This window comes from Mustela erminea, chromosome 11 (assembly GCF_009829155.1).
Source record: "Mustela erminea isolate mMusErm1 chromosome 11, mMusErm1.Pri, whole genome shotgun sequence".
In the NCBI taxonomy this organism is placed as follows: Eukaryota; Metazoa; Chordata; class Mammalia; order Carnivora; family Mustelidae; genus Mustela; species Mustela erminea.
Genome location: NC_045624.1, coordinates 2,413,929 through 2,435,636, shown reverse-complemented (window position 1 = coordinate 2,435,636; position 21,708 = coordinate 2,413,929). Strand labels below are relative to the sequence as shown.

The 21,708-nt window shown below is 54.2% G+C and overlaps 1 protein-coding gene across 11 annotated transcripts in view; it reads left to right on the top strand.

The window, feature by feature from the left end:
* Positions 1-21,456, top strand: part of RBM33 (RNA binding motif protein 33) — a 132,131-nt gene extending 110,675 nt beyond the window's left edge. For 4 of the 11 annotated variants that reach the window (XM_032305470.1, XM_032305468.1, XM_032305476.1 and 1 more), the window contains 4 exons: positions 3,024-3,233; positions 7,938-8,126; positions 14,939-15,027; positions 15,332-21,456. In XM_032305470.1, coding sequence (XP_032161361.1) covers positions 3,024-3,233; positions 7,938-8,126; positions 14,939-15,027; positions 15,332-15,380 — 537 coding nt within the window. In that variant the 3' untranslated portion in view covers positions 15,381-21,456. The remainder of the gene's footprint in view (positions 1-3,023; positions 3,234-7,937; positions 8,127-14,938; positions 15,028-15,331) is intronic. The other 7 variants (XM_032305471.1, XM_032305469.1, XM_032305477.1 and 4 more) reach the window with 3 other exon arrangements.
* Positions 21,457-21,708: the final 252 nt, after the last annotated feature.

Genomic DNA, 21,708 nt, shown 5'->3' with positions numbered 1-21,708 from the left:
TGTCACAGTGACGTTGAGGGAACACCTGTGTGCTGATGGGCAGTGGCTGTAACCTTGAGGTCCCGATACTACCGTCTTTTTTCTAGCACATTGAGAACTTCTGTTTTTAAAAGTATGAATCGCTATTTATTGATCCATTCACTAGATAATCTTAGTATGTTGGATACATACAAGAAATTTTGGTTTGGTGAGCAACACAGAATGATGGGGTCTAGACTCCGGTTTCTGTAGGTGCTTGCAGGATAGCGGATGCTCCGGAACCTGCAGACTTCCCCTCGCCGGGTAGGCTCCCAGGCAGCTGACTTAACCCCCTCGAGTCCTTAGGATTTCCGGTGTCCAGGCCAGCCTTGTGTTCCTGGGGCCTGCTGCGTGGGCGTGGGGCGCGGTCCCTTTTCTGTGCGGTTGAGTCACGCTGCTGCTGTTTTGGGGGGTCTTCACTTACGTTGGTGGGGGTGCTTTGGCGGCTTCGTCGCTTATGTGTGGGTCATGCCAGCCTCACGGGGGACTGGGAAGGTTCCTCCTCCTCTCTTCTCTGAAGGAGGCTTCTAAGATTGGCTCTCTTCTTCCTGACACAGTGGTTTTTCTTTGCAGGAGGTTTTCCATTACCAATTCAGTATCTTCTCATATTTTCCGATTTTCTCTTTACTCTTGAATTGATTTGATGTCTTACATTTCTCTCAGAGCCTGTCCGTTTCACCTCAGCGGCCTGACTTGTTGGTATAAAGTTGTTCGTGGCATCGTTTTCATTGCGGTGGGGCCTGTAGTGATGCTGCTCTCCGGTTTCTGATTTTGGTCATTTGTACCCTCTCTTCCTTTTTCTTGATCAGTTTAGTTACAGGTCATCGGGTTTTTTTTGATCTCAGAAATGCAACTTCTGGTTTCATTGATTTTTATTTATTTATTTATTTTGGTCTGTTGTTAGTTTCTGTTTCCTGTGTCATTGTTTTTTGCTGCGATCTTATCATTTCCTTCCTCGTCTCTTGAGTTTGATTTCCTTTTTTTCCTCTAGCCTCTTGAGATAAAAGCTCACGTTACTGATTTCAGATTTTTCTTTTTTGACGTAGCTCTTAACTTGCATCCCCTCAGTTTCGATGTTGTATTTTTATTCAGTTCAGAATATATTTTGGTGAGTTTTTTATTCTTCATTTCTTAGTCTGGCTTCCCAGGGGTTGACCCTGTTGCTACGTAGCTTGTTGGTCGGCCAGTCATTCAGGAAGACATTGTCCAGTGGTGTGTGAGTGGGGGCGCTGGCTCGTAGAGCCCACCGCAGCTCCTCCTTCCCACCTGCCCCCTACCTGCGTGAGCCCCCCTGGCTCCCTGGCGCTCTCAGCACTCCCCTAGGCCTTCAGGAGTTCCTTGATCTCCAGGATTTCCCAATGTGTCTGCTATTGTTCCAGAAAGGTCCCCGGCCCACCACTCCCTGTGGCTGCCCTGCTGGCCAGGTCTGGGGAGTAGGTACGAGTCCACGACTCCTTTCACTTTCGACTCCCAGAGACCTGAAATGCTTGTTCTGGGTGGCTTTGTCACGTAGGTACTTACTGTTGGGGGGCGGGGGGTGGTTGGAGAGATTTGCCCTCCTTTTCATGCTGCCCTGGCCAGAAGCCCTGCCACAGGTGACAGTTTTAATCCCGTTTCTCTCAGGTCCCAATTACTTGGGTCTTTTTTCACACAAATCTTACCTACACCTGTCTTACCGCAGCCCCTGTCCCTTCACTGTCCCACTGAGCTGTCTCTAACAGGTCAGTGTAGGGGGCGAGGGGCGCCGAGTACAGGGGCCACTGCTGAGCTCGTTCCTGCAGCCCCGTGTGGAAACACTGGAGCCTGAGCAGGCAAGGGTTGGGCTCGCAGCGCCGGTGAGGAGGAGCGGGGTCTCCCGGCACATCCGGCCTCGGGCTCTGCTCAGGCCACGTGGTTTCGCAGGGCGAGAGCGCGGGCTCCTCTGTCCGCACTTTCTTTCTTGGCCCCGGCTGCTCTCCTTTACACGGAAGGCAGCGCACAGACGCCGTCCAGAGAGGTGTTCTGTGCTGCCGGGCGGTGTCGTGACCGTAAATAGTGCAGCTGGAGTGTGCTCAGGGCCAAAAATCCCATCGAGACCACGTTGAAGGTTTGTGAATCGGCGGCGTCCCAGCCACCAAGCCTTAGAGGCCCCGGGAGGCACAGAACGGGAGACCGTTGTAAAACAAGGACGGGCACGAACTCTCCTGGCAGAAGAAAAGGATGGGTTCAGGCAGGTGGCTCTCTGTTAGGGGCACGTGGAGGACCTGCGGAGATGAGACAGGGCCTGTGGCCCACTGTTGAGTGCTGATGGAGAACTTCCTGTTTCTGGCAGGTTGGCTCTTCCGCAGGCCCCGGTTTGGGAGCTCTAAGGGACCCCATTTGGGGCCTGTCCTTCTCTTTTTAGGAAGTACAGGAAACAAGGGGTTGTCAGTGAAACTCAAAAGGTTCTGATCCTTGTGAAGCTTGTAACAGGGCCTGCGAGCCCCACCTCTGAAATCACAGACTTGGGGACGGAGGCACGAGCGTCTCAGTGGGGGGCAGGGTGCGGAGAGGGCCAGGGCTCCACGCCGTGTCCCCGGGGCCGCTCTGGCCATAGCCAGTCAGTTTCATCCCGAGGACTGTCCCATTTGCATTGCAAGGTGGATTAAAAGTTTGAAACCACCGCCCCACAGACTGTCAGATTCCAGCCGGATGCTCTTGGAGGTGGCAAGTGCAGGTTGAGTAGGAAGTATTTCTAAGTTCAGCAGTATTTCACTTGGCGAAACAGCCCGTACCGGAATCTGCAGACCTCTTGAGTAGATAACAGTAATTAAAGATCTCCATGGTTTAAGTTGCTCCAGTGCGATGAAAACCCACGCACATCAGATGAGAAATTTCCTTAGTGGCTCTAGCGAAAGGACAGGTGGTTTTTCACTTGTTTGAAACGGTTTGCTCTCAGGTGAGGGCTAACCGCGGTGGGCCCTGAGGCTGGGGAAGGCCGCCCGCCCGGCCGCGCGGGTACTGACCAGCACGCTGCCTTGTTTCAGCAGGGAGGAGAGAGCGACGGCTTTTTTCACCCTGAGGGCCAGCCCCAGCGGCTCCCACAGCCCCCAGAAGTGAGACAGCAGCCCGCCCGCAAGGTGACGCTGACCAAGGGGGCCCTTCAGCAGCCCCAGCACCCGCCAGTGGGGTCCCACGTGCACTCGGCCGGCCCTCCGGGCATCAAGAGCATCCCGGGAGTTCATCCGGCCAAGAAGGTACTGCCTGTTAGCTGGGCCGAGTGCCGCCGACGCGGGGCTGGGGCTGTCCTCCTGCTCCTGGTGGTCGCGGTCGGCGTGCGGACAGTTCTCCGATAGCAGGGCCGCGCGCAGTAGGAGGGCTCGAGTAAACTTCTAAATGGACGGTAGTCTCTTTTGTTTTGGCTTCGGGGGCTGTGTGTTCACAAAAGGACTTCCTTCTGCTGACTTGGTAACGGGACACGTCAGGGAGAGGCCGCACAGCTGGGGCGCGTGGCTGTTTTTCTCCAGCTCTGACCCGTGCTCTGGGGACAACCCTGGGCGCACAGACCCCGGTCCAGCACGCCTCCTCCCCTGCTCGCTGGCTCTCCGGGCTCTGCAGACCAAGAGCCAGAGGGATGTTTGCTCAGCCACTTTCTGGCTGTTCCCAGTCCACAGGCGGGAAAGCGAGGCGTTGGGGGTGAAGGACCCTGTCTGAAGAGAGTGACCCTGACTCTGGTTCTTTTCTCCTTCCTTCGCTCTGAGGATTAAAGGGGTCCTGACCGGCTGTGGGACAAGAGACAGGGGCATCCAGAATGCCTTCCGCACAGGTGCCTCTTCTCCTTTGGCGCACTGAATTTAAAACCTCCCCTAGGAGAAGGGTGTCTGCTTTGTCCCGTTATGTCCCTGTGGTAGGGCGCCCTTCCCCTCAGCTGGTAGTGGAGCTGTCTCTGTGACTTCCCCAAGGCCTCCGCCTCTCTGCCCAAAAGTAAAGTCTCTTGGTGCATAAGTCAGATGCCCCTCATCTGATGGACTTACGCGAGGGAAGAGGCAGGGCAGCAACACCTGCTTTGAGTTTCTTCTGGAAAGCTCTGCAGTCTCCTAGCTCTTCCTCTCTGCTCGTCCTCCTACTGATACTCAGTAGTAATAGTACCACTGTGAAGGCCATTCTGGGTCTTGGAAGTATTTAAATGACTTTGTTGACGTCATAAGCACTTGATGTAGGAGCAAACAAAATTACTTCCTTTTTGCAACAGAGGACGGGGGTACAGACATCAGATCTTAACTTCAGTCTTGGAAGGTTGCTCCGGTCTAAACTGGCTTCAGTCAGGGGCTGTCCCCCGTACACGAGGAGAGACATTAGAGGCCTCCTGCGCCCGACAGCTGTGCGCATCTGAAACCTTTGCTCTCCTGTGAAGTGAGGACAGCAATGTTTGCCGGCTCACCTGGGCGCCTGGGAGGATTTCACGAGAAGATGCAGATAAAAAGCGTGATTCCTGGGGTCTAAGGGAAGCATTTGGTAAAGGATATTATTATTAATATTGTAACTTATTATAGCTAGAAGAATGCTTACCTACTGCTGGTTCCCAGCCGGTTTTACTTGCAGCTTTCCCCGACCATTTCCACTGTAGTTAATTTCAGCAAAATCCCACACATTTCCCGGTGCTCACGGTGCTGCGTGTGCTCCTAACCCCCTTCGCCCGTCTCACCCCTCCGCCCACCGGCCTCCCCTCACCCCTGCCGGGTAACCACCGGTTTGTTCTCGAGAGCTAAGAGTCTGTTTCTTGGTTTGCCTCTTTTTTTCCTTGTACATTTTTTTCTTAAATTCCATATGAGAATGAAATCATTTGGTGTTTTTTTCTTTTTGACTGACTTTGCTTAGAATAACCCTCTCTGTCTTCATCCACATCATTGAAATGGCAAGAGTTCATCCTTTGTGTGGCTGAGGACCGTGCCCGTGTGTGTGTGTGTTGTATGTATGCACACGCGTGCACACACACGCCACATCTTCTAACTCCGTCTGTCTTCCAGTGGACACTGGGGCTGCTTCCACAGTTCAGCTGTTGTGTTGTTGATTTTAGCCGTTCGGACAGCAGAGGTGCTAGCCCGCTGTTGTTTTCATTAGCCCCGGTGAGACGTGACGTGGGCCACCTTTTCATGTGTCTTTTGGCCATCTGGAAAGATCTCCTTTGGAGAAATGTCTGTCTTCTGCCCATTTTTGATTGAATTATTTGATTTTAGGGCATTGAGTTGTATCAGTTCTTTATGTATTTTGGGTACTAGACCAGTATCAGATAGGTCATCTGCAGGTGTCTTCTCCCATTCCGTAGGCTGCCTTTTTCAACGTTTAACTTGCTGAGCTTTCCTGTCGTGCTGCAGTCCTAGTGACTTATCTTTGCTTTTGCTGCTCTTTCTTCGGGAGACACATGAGGACAATATGGCTATGACCAGTGTTAGAGAATTACTGCATATGCTCTCTTGTACGACTTTTGTGATTTTAGGTCACACATTTAGGTCCTTAATCCATTTTGAGTTTATCTCTGTGTGCGGTGTCAGAGTGGTCCTGTTTCATTCTTCTGCATGTGGCTGCTCTGTTTCCCAAGACCACGTGTTGAAGAGACTTTTTCCCGTTGCATACTCTTGCCTCTATTTTTTTTACTTTTAAAGATTTTATTTATTTATTTGTCAGAGAGAGAGAGAGGGAGAGCACAGGCAGGCAGAGAGGCAGGCAGACGCAGAGAGAGAAGCAGGCTCTCCCCACTGACCAAGGAGCCCGATGTGGGACTCGATCCCAGGACTCTGGGATCATGACCCGAGCGGAAGGCAGTGGTTTAACCGGCTGAGCCACCCAGGCGTCCCCTTCTTGCCTCCTTTATGAAAGATTAATTAGCCATACAGTTCTAGGATTATTTTTGGGTTTTCTTTTCTGTTCCCTTAATCTGCATGTCTGTTTTGTGCCAGTAGCGTGCTGTCTTGATCACTCCAGCTCTTAGGTATCATTCGAAGTCTGGAATTGTGATGCTTCCAGCTTTGCTTTCCCTTTCCAAGGTCACTTTGCCTATTTTGGGTCTTTTGCGGTTTCAGACAAAGTTTTAGGATTGTTCTAATTCTGTGAAAGGTGCTCTTGGCATTTTGATAGGGATCGCACTTAATGTGTAGACTGCTTTGGGGTATTGTAGACATTTTAACATAATTTGTTCTTCAGGCCATGAACGTAGAAGGTCTCTCCATCTCTCTGTGTCGTGGCCAGTTGCTTTGCCCCGTGTTGTGTGGTTTTCAGAGTACGGACAGGTCTTTCCCCTCCTAGGTTTATTCCCAGGCATCTTATTTTTGGTGTAACTGTAAATGGGCTTCTTTTCTTAATTTCTCTTTATGTTGTTTCATTATTAATGTATGGGAATGCAACAGATTTCTGTACCTTGATTTTTTTATCCTGCGACTTTACTGAATTCATTCATCAGTTCTAGTGGGTATTTGGTGGCATCTTTAGGGTTTTCTATGTATGGTATCATGTCACCTGCAGGTAGTGAAGGTTTCACTTCTTCCTTACCAGTTTGGATGCCTTTTATTTCTTTATCTTGTCCGATTGCTGTGGCTAGGACTTCTAGTCCTGTGTTGAATAAAAGTGGTGAGAGTGGACATCCCTTTCTTGTTCATGATCTTTGGGGAAAAGCTCTCAGTTTTTCCCCCTTGAGTATGGTGTTGGCTGTGGGTTTTCATATATAACCTTACTCATGTTGAGGTATTTTCCCGCTAGACCTATTTTGTTGGTTTTTAATCATGAATGGATGTTCTACTTTGTCAAATGCTTTTTCTGCATCTGTTGAAATGATCATACAGTCTTTATCCTTTTTCTTATTGATGTGATTTATGTGTACCTTTTGATGCATGTTTTCCAGTGTGACTTCTCTTGAAATATCCTTTTGCACTTTTCAAAAACTCATTTCCCAGGTGGAATTTTGTTGCCTTCTGGGGAGTGTTAAGAAATGTCAGTTTGTATGCCTTTCCCTTTGTGTGGTGCCCGGTTCATGTGCAAAAGTTCCTTTATGATTTCTACTTACCTTCCTCTCTGTCCTTTTCTGGGATGGAACAAGGGGCCATTTTTGTCCCTTTGTACCCAGACTCCAGGGCAGAATTAGGGTTAGGATGTCTGGAAGCCCTGGTGCTGTTGACTTTGACTTGCCACCTGCGTTTCACTGCTGCCCTGCAGAGGACAAGTTGTGTTTTAGAGAAAGCACTCAGCACGTGGTACTTACCTCAGTGTCTCCTCTTCTTTAGAAAAGACCCCATAAGAGTAGTTTTGAACCCGTGGGCAACTTAAAAATCTCCTGAGGTCGGGGCCCTACCTTAGACCAGGGACCTCGTCACTGAGGTGGCGGTGGGCGTGCGGGCATCGCCGTGCTTGGGTTTTGGTGGGGGTATGAAAGCGCTGTGATGTGCGGGATGGTGCAGCAGACGGGAGGTGACCCCAGCTACAGAACCTGCTCAGGTTCTCAGGGTGCCGGCCACACAGAGTCACGAGGAGCCTCGGGTCCATAACGTTGTGGCTTGTGGGCGCATGGTGGCACCAGTCCCCGTGGATGTGGCCTGGAGTACGCCGGGAGAAATTTGGGCTCTGGAGTTGTTAGGACCAGACCCAAACAAGTTTCTCAACCCCTCTGGTCCTGCCGCTGCATCTGCCAGCGATGGTTACGTGGAAAGTGCCTCCTCCTCCTCCTGTGCTTGGTACCGAGGTAGATGCACACGCGACGCTGCTGCGTCTTCCTTTGCCTCTGCCCAGACTCGTGGGGGTAGTTTCACCTTGACATTCAGGTCTGCTCTGGTGGTGGGTGAACGTACAGCCAGTCCCGTAGCTCGTGGTCGATTGTAATGGATTCTGAGTTGTTTGTCCCCTTGTATAATCTTAGTAGCTGCAGGGAAAAAATCCAAAGCTTCAAAGTCAAACTGTACTTTTGCTGTTGCCAGGTCCTCATGCACGGGAGAGGCCGAGGTGCGGCCGGAGCGATGGGCCGGGGACGCCTGACGCCCAACAAGCAGAACCTCCGGGTGGTGGAGTGTAAGCCTCAGCCCTGCGTCGTGTCCGTCGAAGGGCTCTCCTCGTCCACGACTGACGTCCAGCTGAAGAGCCTGCTGACGTCAGTGGGTCCCATTCAGGTGTGTCTCCCGGGGCCCGTTCCAGGACCCGCTAGGTCTCGATTAATTCCCTTTTGGTTACTTCATGTTAAAATATCACATTTGAGAAGAAAGACACGTACGTTATTTACTGTGGATACCTAACATCAGAACTTTTGCCTTCGATTATTTGGAAATTTTCAGATGCTCAGTTATGCAATATATGAAATAGTCCTGCCGCGTCCTCGCGGTATCCTGACGCTCTGCCCTGTCGTGCACTCTCGGTTGTAATAACTTGAAACTTGTAAAGCATCTACCCTCCTTGGCCCTAATTTGGAGAAATAGCTCACGTGTTAACAACTATGAAACCTGGTTTCGATTTTACAAACATGAAGTAACGCAGACTATAGTTTGATCTCTTTGTCTTACGACGGGCAGTCTCCGCTGAGCCGGCTGCAGGCGCGCCCAGGTCCGTGGTAAATAGCGTTGTCCACGCAAACGCCAGCCCCTGCGTCCGGTCTCACGGGTACACCCGCAGAGGAGCCAGCTGGCCTGGGTTTCCTTGAGCTTTGTCTCTCGGGTCGTGTCCCGTCCGCGTCCGAGTCATGGCCTTCCCCGGTCCCACCCTCCCCCTTCCCCGTGCCAGATGCCGTCTGCACCGCGTCAGACCCCAGTGAGCAAGACGAGGACTGCGCACCTCAGATTTGCGCGTGCTTTCCTCTCGGGCTCTTTCCCAGCCTCTTGTTGCGTGAGCGAATGGGGAAGCGTTTTCAGACTAGAGTTGATACAAATAATTCTTAACGTGTTTGAAATCTGTCTACCATTGAGAGTCAGTCACTACCTGTGAGGCGTGGATGAAAATGCTTCTCAAACCCGCCCTGTTCTTCATTTCTGGAGGGAGAGGGGGGCGTTCGTGTCTGTCTGTGTGTCGTAATAGGACGTTAGCACTTGGGCTTCCGTGTTCCGGGCGGCCGACAGCGCAGGGGTGCGGCAGAGACGGTCGGTGATGCCCCGGGGCTTTCACGCTGCCTTCACCGGCAGCCCCTGCGCACAGGTCCCCGCGACGGGGGCGGGTTTGCCGGAGCAGATCTGACGGCACTGGACGTGCCTTAGCGTGTGATTGTCCTGGTCTGAGTCTCCCTTGCGGTGGGGGAGAATCGGGGGTCCCCTCACAGTGGGTCCAGACTAACAAACCAGAGCCGGATCTGGGGGTTCTGAGGCCTGGTGTTTCCTGTGAGGGCTCGTGGGCAGTCTCATGGCTTGTGTCTCTGTTGCCCTGTGGGCTTGGGGGGTGACGGCGTGGCTGCTTTCTCCACGGTGGTCATGGCTTTGCTTCCTCACGAGGAGTCTTGGTAATTCTCCTGAGCGTCTTCGTGGGACGTGGTTGTCAGGGTCCATATCTGAACCACGGGCAGCTTCTCACCACACTGCTGCTTGGAGCCATTGTCGGGGCATTCACCGTGGTCTTAACTATCTTAAAACTTGAATTTTGAATTTTGCATTTGGGGCCTATAGATCTCTTGTATGGCTCCCCCACACCCCCGTTCAGAAAAGTACTGGAGATCGGTTAGTTACAAATAAAGTTTGGTTGAGGGAACCTAAAGCCACACACGGCGTAGGACTATTTAATGCCTTGTTCTAGGCTAGAAAGCAAGGAAAGTAGGAGGAGAATGCGTTTCTGGGTTCCACCGGGTGCCCTAAAAGTGGGGTGGAAGGTGACCTTCCATCCGCCCCGGAGAGCTCCCTGGGGGTGTGGTGAACGGAGCACTTAGAGAGGGGCCTGTCCTTCCTCCCTGGGGAACAGAGAGAGCGCGCATCTTGCCCGTCTTAGTCCCATAGGAGGGTTTTGAGGGGGAGTTCATAAACACCGTATTCACAAAAGGTCAAGTTTCTTAATTAAAAAAAAAAAAAAACAAAAAAAAAAACAACTAACATAACAAGGCCCTGCCAGTGCTAGATAGCTGAAGAGTGACCCTGGTTACACACTGGAGAAGGATGTTTGCGACGAGGCTCGCCCGTGGCGTAAGGGCTGATAGGCCCGGAACTGATGGCGCCAGTGACCCGGACCTTCCGCGGCCCTGCCCAAGCCCTGCGTGGAGCTCGTGTGTGCGGCGGGCTCTGGTGCCACCTTGTGTCCACTTCGGGTAACAGCAAGTGGTGGTGTCTGGGGCAGGGAGGTACCCTGTTCCTTTGGGCCTTTATGTTAGAGAAAACCGTGGCGCTGAACCGTGGAACGGGAACGGCGTGCTCAGTGTGACACTGGACCGTGACGGGGCGGCCACATTTCTTCTAGATGAATGCGGTATTCCCTTAAATGGTGCTCAGAAGACTCTCTAGAGTGTCCGGTGTAAGGCCTCTATTTGACGACTCCTCTGTGGAGCAGAGAGAGACCTGTTAAAACCAGGGGGTAGCGGTGGCGTGAGCAGTGCAGGGCGTGTTCTGAGTTTCAGGGGAGCGGGCACAGTGAGGGAGCCGCGGGGCGCTCCGCAGCGGTGATGGCAGGAGTCTGATCTGCGAGAAGGCCATGCCTCGGTCTGCAGACCCAGCGGGAGGCAGCTGCACCTTGCTCTCGGTGGGGGGGTGGAGGGGGCTGTGGGCAGTGGCGCGCACGCCCAACTGCTGGCTGGTGACCTGCACGGCTTCCCGCAGGAGTGACCCTGACCTCCTGCTCTGTCCTGAAACCCAGAAGCCAAGGGAGCTCTTGGGGTCAGGACAGAGGATGGATGAAGCACCTGTGGCTTTTTTGCTTCATTATCTTTACTTCCCCTTTTGGTAGGTTGTGCCTGAAATGGTGCCAAGAAGAGAAATTTGTTATCCTATAAATAACTGAAATGTCATGGTGTGAAAACAAAAAAGTCGTTTCTTCACAAAAGCAGAACGCTTGGAATCACTTAATGAGACTCTGTGGCCAGTTCCCTGCTGTGATCGTCACTGATAGCACCAGTCCAGAGAACGGGGCAGCGGTGCCGTGCACGTTCTCTCTGCGGCCCAGGGGCTGTGCGGGGCGTCCCTGAGCTGGGTCCAGAGTAGGGGAGGCCCCGGGCAGGTTGTTGTGGAGGCTGCAACAGCCCCTCCCCCTGCAACCGGGGTCGCATCCACACCGGGCTCTGCAACGAGGCTTTGGGGCAAGTCCCGGTGCTGCCGGTTCTTGCTGGTGTGTAGCGCTCCGACAGCGCTCCCCCTCCCCCGCACTTGGGTCACCTGCACGAGAACTTCAGCGCTCCTCGTAGCTCTCCGTGGTGCCCTGGCAAACCTTGAGGGGTGGACGAGGCCGTTGACCTCCACGTTGCCCTTGATGGGCAGCGAGCGAGACAGGACGAACCCAGCTGCAGGGGCAGGTGCGCTCTTGGAAGGTGGTGCTGACCCCAAGGGGGCGCGCTCCTGATCAGCGCCTCCGGGCCCTGCTCTCTGTTTGTCGGGGGCGCGTCTCCGTCTGCCCTGAAGCGTGGCTGGTTCTGAGCCACCAGGGAGGTGTTGGAGGAGGCTTACTTGCCCGGTGACAGTAGTGCAGCCGTTCTGCGGCTGAGGACATCTGGGAAGGAAAGCCCTGGGTATGGTCAGCGTAGGTGGACCACAGACCCATGCCACAAGGTGTGAAGAAAATAGAGCGGTGGACACACGTTCCGAAGCTATACTGTGGAAACCCATCCTGAAAACTGTCGGGAACCCAGAGGAAGAACGGATTTTCAGGAGCTCCGTGTGACAGCCCGACAGCTCTTAAAAGAAGGCGCTCGCATGGGTTTTCCCGGGCAGGTTCGTGTAGCAGGAGGGAAGCCGGGCCAGCAGCGAGGCAGGTGGCGGGGGGCCATTGGCTCAGCACGAGCAGTGTCAGCTTGAGGAACTGCAGGTGAGTGTGCCCAGGCCCTGGGACTTGAGCAAGGACAGCGACTGGACTGCGGAGCAGATGGGACCTGACCCAGCCTGTTGACAAGCTGCGGGGTGCGGGGGGTGGCGAGGGGGCTGCCTGCCATGCAGGGTGCATTTTCTGTGGTCAGTACTGTTTGCTGCTGCGGGGACATGGTCCTGCTGGGCACGGAGAACAGGCCGGTGGCGCTGGCCGCAGGGGGAAGCTTCTGTGCTCTCCGTGCCTCTCGGCGGGCCTCAGAGGGGCCCACCCACAGGTGTCTGGCTCAGGGCTGCAGCCGTTTCACTTGTGTTTAAAGCAGCTGTTAGCATTCTTTGCTTGAAGTGATCACCAAAGTGCTAGGGGAAGCAGCTTGTTTATTTTCAAAGGTTTCATTTATTTGCGAGAGAGAGCACAAGTTGGGGGAGTACCAGGGCAGTATGCGGGACTCGATCCCAGGACCCCAACATCATCACGACCTGAGCTAAAGGCAGGTGCTTAAGTGACTGAGCCAGGCAGGCGTCCCTGGAGGTCGGGGGGAAGAAGACTAAACGGATTTTCAGGGCTGCAGAACCCTGATAGTGTCTTCATAACATTGCAGTTTATCTGAGTGTGTGCGCATCACACGCACACGCACATGCACATGCACGCACGGGCTTCCGAGAAGGAGAAGGCACTTTCCCTAATTGGGAACAAGAGGTCAGGGATCTGAGTGACATGGATGTCTTCCTGGGATCCAGCCTCGGGCTGTCAGAGCCCGTCACTGTTCATTCGCGTGTCGGGGGAGGGGCTGGCCCCATGTCGGGGGTGGGGGGCGGGGGGGGGGGGCAGGGTGTCCGAGCGAGCAGCTGCCCCTCCAGGTCTCATGCATTTTGCTACTTAGAGAAGCACAGTTCCTTACTCTCAGGGAGGGGAGTGGTCTCCCCTCCGGGAATGCGGAGTCACCGGGAAAGCTGGAGTGTTAGCTTTTCCCCCCGCACGCCGGTAGGAAATGAGTTTTTCTTGTCTGTTCCTAATAAAGTTCTTAAATGTTTAGAGGAGAGTTTAGGTGAGTTGTTCTGATGCGAGCCTGAGGTCTGTCTCCGCACTGGCGGCAGTCACTCCCCTCGGGCCGCAGTGCCTGTGACCCAGTGGCCGGAGAGAGGAGAGCAGGCCAGAGGCCCGCAGAGCCGGAAGGAAGGGCCTGGCAGTGGGCTGTGCAGGTGCTCGGGGACGGGGTGGGGTCTGCAGCTGACTCTGCTGGGAGCCGAGGCGTGGTTCTTTGCCCACAGCCGCCCCACCCGGGACCGAGCCCCAGAGTTGCAGCAACTGACCTCATTCCGGGAAGGGGCACAGGCGGTGGGCACAGCAGCATGAGGCAGGTCCCCTGGAGGAGAAGGTGCCTCTGTCCAGTACCCGGGGTGCACCTCCCGGTCCAGGGAAGCCGCGCTGCCCCAGGGTGCAGCTGAGGAGGCGGCATTGACGACATTCATCAGAGACCACTTTGTGGTGCTTTCGGTGTGCCGCTCATTTAATGAGGAGTGAAATCATCCGGAAAGCTCTTCTGGTTCCAGTTTTTATATCCCGAAGAAGAGGAGGAACCTGGTGCTCTAGCACGCTTGCTTTGGCTCGCAGGAGGGCAGGCCCAGCTCAGCGCCACCCAGGGGGCCGCTCCCGGTCGGTCATTGGGGTGGGGAGGGGTCCTCGGGTCCCGCGCTGACTGCTTCTCCTCCCAGGCTCTGCGTGCACAGCTCAGCGCTCCGGGGCTGGCCAACTTGAAACGGTTTAGTTTCCCGTGAAGCACCAAAAGGTGACGTTGGGGAAGGTGGCTACGTTTTTAAGCTCTCCTCGCTGTATTGACTGGTAGACACCTGCGGTTACGGAAATGAGGAATACTTGGTATTTTTAGCCACGTGTTTCCATTGTAGATCTTTGAAACATGCTTTAAAATTAGTCACATAGGTCAGCACTTCTAAGGGTCATGTGTTACCTGCATTTTCCCCCTTGTTGCTCTGCTTCACTAGGAAGCCCAGGCACTGAGGCTTCGAGTCCCGGGGCAGGTGTCCTGGGGTGAGCAAGGGTCCGGCCTCAGCTGTCACACCCTGCCCGCTGCAGAGCCTGGAGCCTGTGCTGGGCCCCCCAGGGACACGTGCTGAGCTGGCTGCGTCACCAGGATCTGCGTCACCAGGATACTTGGGAGACATCAGGCTCTTGGGGAGGGGCTGGCTGAGAGAGTCCACGGGTCTCCTCCTTTGACCTGCCCCTCCTGCATCCTCAGACCCTAAATCCCAAGGCCTCGGGGAAAACTCGGAGCCATGCACCCTCTTCAGGGCAGGTGTGAGGATCAGGCCGAGATAACCTCTGTCCAGGGCTTGCTTTTTAGACAAGTAAGATCCTCTCTGCTCAGTGGATCATTTCTGTCCTTCTGTCTTATGCACAGACGTACTTAGTTTTCACTGCAGAGAGCAGTGGCTTGGGGAATGGTTCTTTAGCACCAGAAGGTTGAATCTGCCGTGTTGCTCGGTGATCATCTTCTCAGTGCGGTGTGACCGGCTTGCTCTGACAGCCGCCGCTGGCCGCGCTGTGCCTCGTCACGACGAGCTAGATGGAGGAAAGCTGCCTTTTACCCAGCGGCAGCTGTGGGGTCCCATCGCTAAACAGCAGTTCCCCCCGGGTGATGAGTACTGCTCTTCCGGAAAGCTTAGCGAGGGCAGGAGGGCGTGTGGACAGGAGGCGACTCTCCACGAGTGTCACCAGCGGGCCTCACAGAGAAGGTTGAGGGAGAAGATTGAGTGGCTTGTGTGGCCGGATGAACCAGGCTGGGGGTTACTCATAGGAGTGACTGTTTTGGGTTAGATTCTTTGGATAAGGTACGAAAAATTGCCAGGGAGATAGAATTTTCTGCATTGATCCAAGTGTCAGCCTGGACTCGAATTCTGTGTGAAAGCTACCGTATAAATATGTTGGGTGTTTGGGTTTTTTTAAGCACGTACAACATGCTCTTAACACGTTTCTTTTTTTTTTTCTCTAGAGTTTACAGATGCTTCCCCAGCAACGGAAAGCCATAGCTAAGTTCAAGGAACCAGCTCATGCGTTAGCATTTCAGCAGAAATTCCACAGGTATCCGGTGTATTCCGTGGTCAGGGTGCTGTGGGGGGGGTGGTGGGAGAGCCCGTCCGCCGAGGCAGCTCGGTGTTGTCCGCATGCGCGCGCCCACCTGCTGCCGGGCCGACGCACCAGGAGTGTGTAAAGAGCGCCATGGCTCGCTCTTCTCTCCTGCGGGTCACCTGCCCGTTTTTGTATCGGTCTTCTCTGTCTGCCTGCAGTTTTGATGATTTTGTGGATCCGGACCTGGTACCTCGCTAAGTTGACTGCCGATGGGTGGCGTCAAGTTAATGCTGACTGTTGGTTTGCGTTTCCACAGGCACATGATAGATTTGTCCCACATAAACGTGGCCCTGATTGTTGAGTGACGTCTGGCAGGAGATGCTGACCTGACACTGCCCGCGCTGTGGGGTTTCTTCGAGGAAGTGGCAGCGTGGAGTCCCCGCGAGCGTAGGCCTCTCCGTCTGCAGCCTCGCGTGGCTGTTGTCCGGAGCGGCGCACAGCCCAGTGTCGACGCCAGCACAGCTGGACTTGGGGACACGGCGGACTGGGGGTTGCTGTTAGACTGCTTCACGTTCTGTTGTCAGCACAGAGAACTACAGTTTCCGTTTGCTTTTGTTTTCCAAGTGCTCACATGCATGTAGACATCGCTCCTTGTGGTCGCACCGTGTCATCGGTCACTTAGCTTCAGGAAGGGACATGAACGGCACAGATTCTTGAGTAGTTTTTCACAGCAAAGAATACTTGATAATGGTTGCACTTATCTTCAGTGCAGGCTAGACAGGTGTTTTCCCGGCCACGCGTGACTTGCGCTGTCTTCTCAGGAAGCCCTCCAAAGGCTCTTGGAAAAACGTGGATTAAAACGCGGGTGGTTGCCACTGACAGTTGCATGTCCTGGAAAGCGGGGTGTGCGGTGGCTGGAAGCGGCACCGGCTGTGGAGATCCTGCTTCCTGGGACTGCTCCAGAAGCGCCCCGTGTATTCCCAGTGCCAGAGGGGACTCCCGCCCCTCTGCACCCTTCCCACATCAGGCAGCAGCCCTGGCAGGCCCCACTTGACCTCCCTGGGCCTAGAGGAGGTGCCCGTAGCGTGGCCACCTTGCGGCCCTTCTGGAGTCCCCTGTCAGGCGGGCGACAGTTCACGTGTACCATGCGAGGTGGAGGGCCGGCCCGGAGCTTGAACACCCGCTGGGGTTTTTTCCCTTGTTTTAAATGCATCCCGAAGGGGCATATTCGCGTCCCTGGCTTGGTGACTTAGACGTTCTTTGGGAACCTGGTTGGCATCACTTTGATGAGCTTCTTGTTTTGGAAGGCCTTTTGAGCAGGGCTGTTCCGTCCTCCGCGGACAGGAGCGGGTGCCCCCTCGTGCAGTGTGGCGCGAGCGACTGCCGGGCCCAAAGTGCAGACGGCATTTGTTCGTAGCGCCCTGAACCCGCCTGAGGGGTTCTGGGTAGGGCCCTTCAGCCGAGACCCTTCCTTTCTGTACAGCAGCGTTTAGTGAAGTTCATTCTGGGCAGATTTTAAAAAGTGCCTTATTCAGTGTTTCTGCTCATGAAGAAGGCGCATTGTTGTGGGTGTATTGTGGCGTGGACCTGGACCGTCTGAGCCAGCGCTGGGGGCCGGGCAGACTCTGCCCGCCAGCTGTGTTCGTGCCGGAGACCGCCTGTCGGGCTGCTTAGTGGAGTTGGACGAGGTGGGAGCCTGCCACCTCTCAGCCTTCTGGGGGCCCTGGGAGCCTGTGTCGTCATGTTCCCCGAGGTGACATTTCTAGTTGTTTCTAGTTGAAGCTCCCTGAGCCGCGGGGGAGTGTTCAGACCCCGCGGGGCTTGCTGCGGCGCGGCTCCCGAAGTGGCAGCGCGTGGTAGCGGTCGGCCGGAAGACGGTGCTGGTGGTTGGCAGCTGCTTTGCAGAAGGTCTGGTGCCGGGGGCAAGCAGGCGGTCCTAGGATGCCCTGGAACACCCTCCAGCCGAGGCACCCAGCCTCATGGTTCTCGAGGGCCCCAGCGACGCCATGGGAGGCGGTGTCGTGCCAGGGCCTCACCGGCGTCCACGGGCTGTCCTGGCCACTCTGGGCACCGGCAGATACGGCAGGGCTGAGGTGGTTTCAAAGCGTAGTTGGTTTGGTTCAGTCCAGTGGGCGCTGTGTTGAGGTGAAGAGCTTGACGGCCTGGAAGCTGTCCTCGAGAGCACGCGGGCCCCTGCCCCACACGGGGCCGTGGGCGGGCTCTCGGTTGGTGGACTTGCTGTATCGCCCAGGGCCACCTGCTGCCATAGAACAGGGTAGTCGGAGTGTGCTGGGCCTTGACGCCAAAGGGCTGCACGTTGTCTCTGAGAGCAGGCCCAGAAACGCACCTCCTCGTCCGCGCGGTCCGCTTGTCAGTCCTGCGCGGCCTCCTGTGTTGAAGATGGACCTTGCGACGACTTTCAGGTCTGCTTCTGGCGTTGTCTCAGTAGGACACGGGTGTCTGGGACGTGTGTGTCCTCTAACCGTCTGCACACACGGAGGTTTCCTCTTGCTGTGACGTTCTTGAAAGCCTCGGGCCAAGGGGTGAGAAGGCTCAGTGCCTCCGCCTCCCTGTGCCCGGCACTGCCCCGGAGCAAAGCCTTAGTTTCCTCGAAGGGGACTGCCAGAAAGGGAGGGAGCAGAATTAGAAGGTAACATTATTGCCGTGGTCGTGGTCGGTGTGCTTTCCGCAGTGAAATCAGAGCACCGTCAGCTGAGCCCTCTTAGAAGATCTGTTGCAACCATTATCTTTGTTCTTTATTTATCATGCATTTAAAATGAGATGCAGAAGCATTTAACATACTGTGTAAATACGGACCTTTTAAAATTAAAATGTTAATTGGAAATGCTTTCAATTCAGCAACAATCTTAGCTCTTTGTTAGTTCTTTTGTGTTGTCGTATGGAAGTTGCGCGGACACAGTCCATAACTGTTGATGTGTTTTGTGTATATTCGATTTTTATAAAGATGGTAGTAAGTCAATACATTTATCCTGACCTGTGTATTATTTGTTCCCAGATTCAGGAAGCTTGAGTCAGTAAATAGCAGAGTACCGCGTAAGGTAATCGTAGTAGGTTCTGTGGAGCCGAGGCACTTTTTCTTCCTGCATTGTCTTGTTTTGACTTTGTGCTGTAATGTAAGCTCGCGGAGCCGCTTCTCCGAGCACTGCCGTTGGTCCGGCCACGTTGTTAAGTCCTTCTAATGATACTTTTCTAAAGGAGAAATTCTGTTTTTTTTCCCCAAAAGAAATGTTGAGGGGTCCCCCCCTCTGGACAGGCAGCGTCCCGTGTAGGTGCCGGTACCCATTGCCCCGGGGGGACTGGCGGGGGGGGGAGGGGGGCTTCATGACTGCTTTTCACGGGCTTGTTTTCTCTTGATTTGTACTGGTCCTGGATGAACGCTTGTTGACGCGGGGTTCTGGGACATCTCTGAATTGTTGCTCAGCTCAGATCATGCACCTAGGGGTCCGTTCTCGAAGAACATTGTCCTTACTTGGCCAGCAGAAGACTTTGTTGCCGGTGGCCGGAGATTGGGAGCCGTCCAGGGTGGAGGGGGTGGGGGGGTGGGGGGGTTTGCAGAACGGAGGAGTTGTAATAAGATTTATAATGAACCTCAGACACACAGACTCTTTAAGAGGAGTCGGCCAGTCAGGTTGGGAGACGGGAGGGCTCGCAGGCGACTCTCGCTGGGGACGGGAGGGCGCCCGCCCGTCTGGAGAGTCACCGTTCCCCGTGTGGGCCTTGAGCTGTTCCTCGGGAGGAGGCCGGACTGGCTCCCTGGGCTGGAGACGCGGGGACGTGGGGCCTTGCTCAGAGGGTTGGTGTTGAGAGACGATCCTTTCCATTCTTTTTTCTTTCATTTTCTTTTGGCTTTTGGTTTTCGGTTTTGTTCTGTTTATTTTGGTTTTTTGTTTTGTTTTGTTTTTGTTTTTGTTTTAATTAATTTCTTTGTTGTTTAATTGAAGGTAAGCTCACCGTGCTGGTGGACCGCTGGACTGACAGGGACCCTGTTGCGGACAGTTGGGTTTTGGTAGGGGTCTGCGTGCCGAGTGCGGGACACCCTTGAGCACCCCCTCGTCACACGTAGCTCCCCAGAGAGCCCCTGCGCCCGGCCGGCAGGACGTGCATCCCCGATCGGCTTGGGCCGCCCTTCGCGGATGGCTCTGGGCTCCCTGCCTGGCAGGCTGCCCTTCTCGGGGCCGTTTTGGATTTTCCCCCCCTTCTTGCTCGGAGGACTCGGGAGTCTTCCATGCTCACTGGTAGACCTGATCTTCCTTCTTTTAGTCAGGCACTGAGTCCCAGCACCCACCCCCTTTTTTATTATTCGGGGTTGGGGTGGGGGGTGCTTCTGAGAGAACCCTTGTTGGTTCTTTACAGATTTTTAAGTGACATTATTCTGAAGAGGGGTTTCCTGAATGGGAGGGGACAGGGCCAGCCAGGAGCCGGTTGCCCCCAGCCCCACCTCCTGTGAAGGAAGCCACAAGTTTAGATCATGCAGGGGAAAGTTTAGATACTTTACTATGTTTAATGAGCATTTTGATTAATCTTCTCAACTATTTTTAAAACTTGTGAATGAAGCTTTATTTTGGTAAATATGAACTCTCCCAAGGCACTTGGCCTTGATTCACTAGTAAATCCTAAGGATTTTGTGTAAGGTTTTTTGCAACCTATTTAATTGTCATTATTTAAAGCGCCCATGGTTTTATGTCCTAGAACCAAAGCAGAACTCCCTGATTCATATTGGATCCCAGGTGTACCTTCTTCTGGTAGCGCGTGGTTGGGAAGGATCATTGGTTTTACACGTTGTGACCTGCCTGTTCTAGAGAATGTTTTTAAAACTCTTAACTCTCTCCCTTCTGTGCTGTGTTGTGGTCGGAAATCTTGTTGAGACAGGCAGGCAGAGCAGGTATCTTTAGTGAGAAATTGCTTTTCCCTTTTATTTTTAACCAACTAAAATGTAAAAAGATTATGTTGGTATTTTGCTCTGTTTTATTTTACTTATTTTAAAACGTATGTAGAAAAATAGAGGCCCTTTAAAGAGAAACAGTGTAGTTTAAAATTTTTAATACATTGCAGAGTGACCTATTTTAATACATACTGTATTTAGTAATATACTAGAAAGTAGAACCTGGGGTTCTCTTAGCCATGATTTTTCTTTAAAGTTAGTTTTCTTTGTAAGGGCACACGTAGTGGAAGCTGATTTTTAAAGGACTCTTTCCGTTTTGTAGCCTGCGGTGTTGGCTTAGGCTCCGATGTGGGCGTTTGAACCAGCAACACACAGCACACGGTCACCCTCTGAGCTTCAGGGCAAGCGAGCCTTTGTGCTGATCATCTGTCTTTGCTCTCCACAGGCCTGGGATCCAGGATCGCTTTTCCTCTGTGAGGATTTTAACTCTCGGTCTTCGCCTTTAATTCCACACTTTGATTTCCAGGTTTGACGACAGCGAAGCCCGAGATCTTCCCGTTCCGAGCTGCCGCCCCGTGTCGGGCGCCTCCTTCCTTCCTGTCCTCTTGCACTTTTCCTCCCCAAACCCGCCCGTCAGCCCCGCGGAGAGCTCCTCTCCCTGCTGGAAGATCACTTTCCTTGAGCTCCTCATCCCTGGAGGTCCTCCTCCTCCTCCTCCTCCTCCTCCCCGCCTGCCTCGGCCGTGGACTTCCTGGTCGGCCGCCGGCGCTGCATCCTTTCTGGCTCCTCTGTCGGGTCTGCCGTCCAGAACCCCTCGGGGAGGGGGTACGAGGACCTCGTGCATGTCTCGGCACCGTGTTTCAGCTCGGTTGCATCTCATCCTTTGCTTTGACAGGTCTTTACTCACGCTTTGTCCCCCCAGGTGTCCGCTGGAGAAGCGACGGCTGACTTCCGTTACTTTGCAGTTTGGCTTGTAGGAGCGCGGGCGCCCTGGCCGCCGGCGCGTGCCGCTCGCGGGCCGCTGCCCTACTCACCCCTTGTTTCGCCTCTACTTTTGCAGGACCTCTTGTGCATGAGTTCAGTGTTAGTTGGGGCGCGCCGGTTTTTCCGCTGGAAGTGGTGGCCTCTTTGACCCTTTGTTACCGCTCTCGCTGTGATCCTTCCTAACCGTAACGCGCGGCGCTGCCCGGCCGCCGTCTGCCGGCTCCGAGGCGGAGTCGCGCGCTGTGTGTGCGGGGAGCGCGTTGAGAGTTCAGAAACCACCAGATGACTGAGTTGCTTTTCCTCTGGGTGGGTCTGCTGCGTGTTTTCTACCAGACACTACACTTGCCACTGTGGGAGATGCGTTGCCTCGCCTTACCCCAGTTTTCACTTGCGCTAATCCCTGTGACAGCTTTATCAGGAATTCATGTGAAGTACAGTAGTGACATGGTCGGAAAAAATGTACTGTGTGTATCATTTGTGTGACTGCGTGCCGAGACGTGTCTCGGACTGTACTGTAATTTGAAAGATTTGTTAATAAAATGCTTTGCACTTCTGTTCTCTTTGGAGCTTTTCTTTGATTTCGCCGCTCAGATGTGGTCCATCCCTTGTCTCCGCCACGTGGACAGCACTGTGCCCCCACCAACCCCAGAAGACTGGCAGGTTGTTTCCGCCGAGGACAGGGAGTGTCCCCAGGCCCCCCGGTGTGCCCCCTCTGCCGTCAGCACCGGCTTGGAAATGGCCTCTAACAGGCGGACCCGCAGGAAGGTCAGAACGGCCATGCCGCCGCACCGCACCCGCATTCCGTG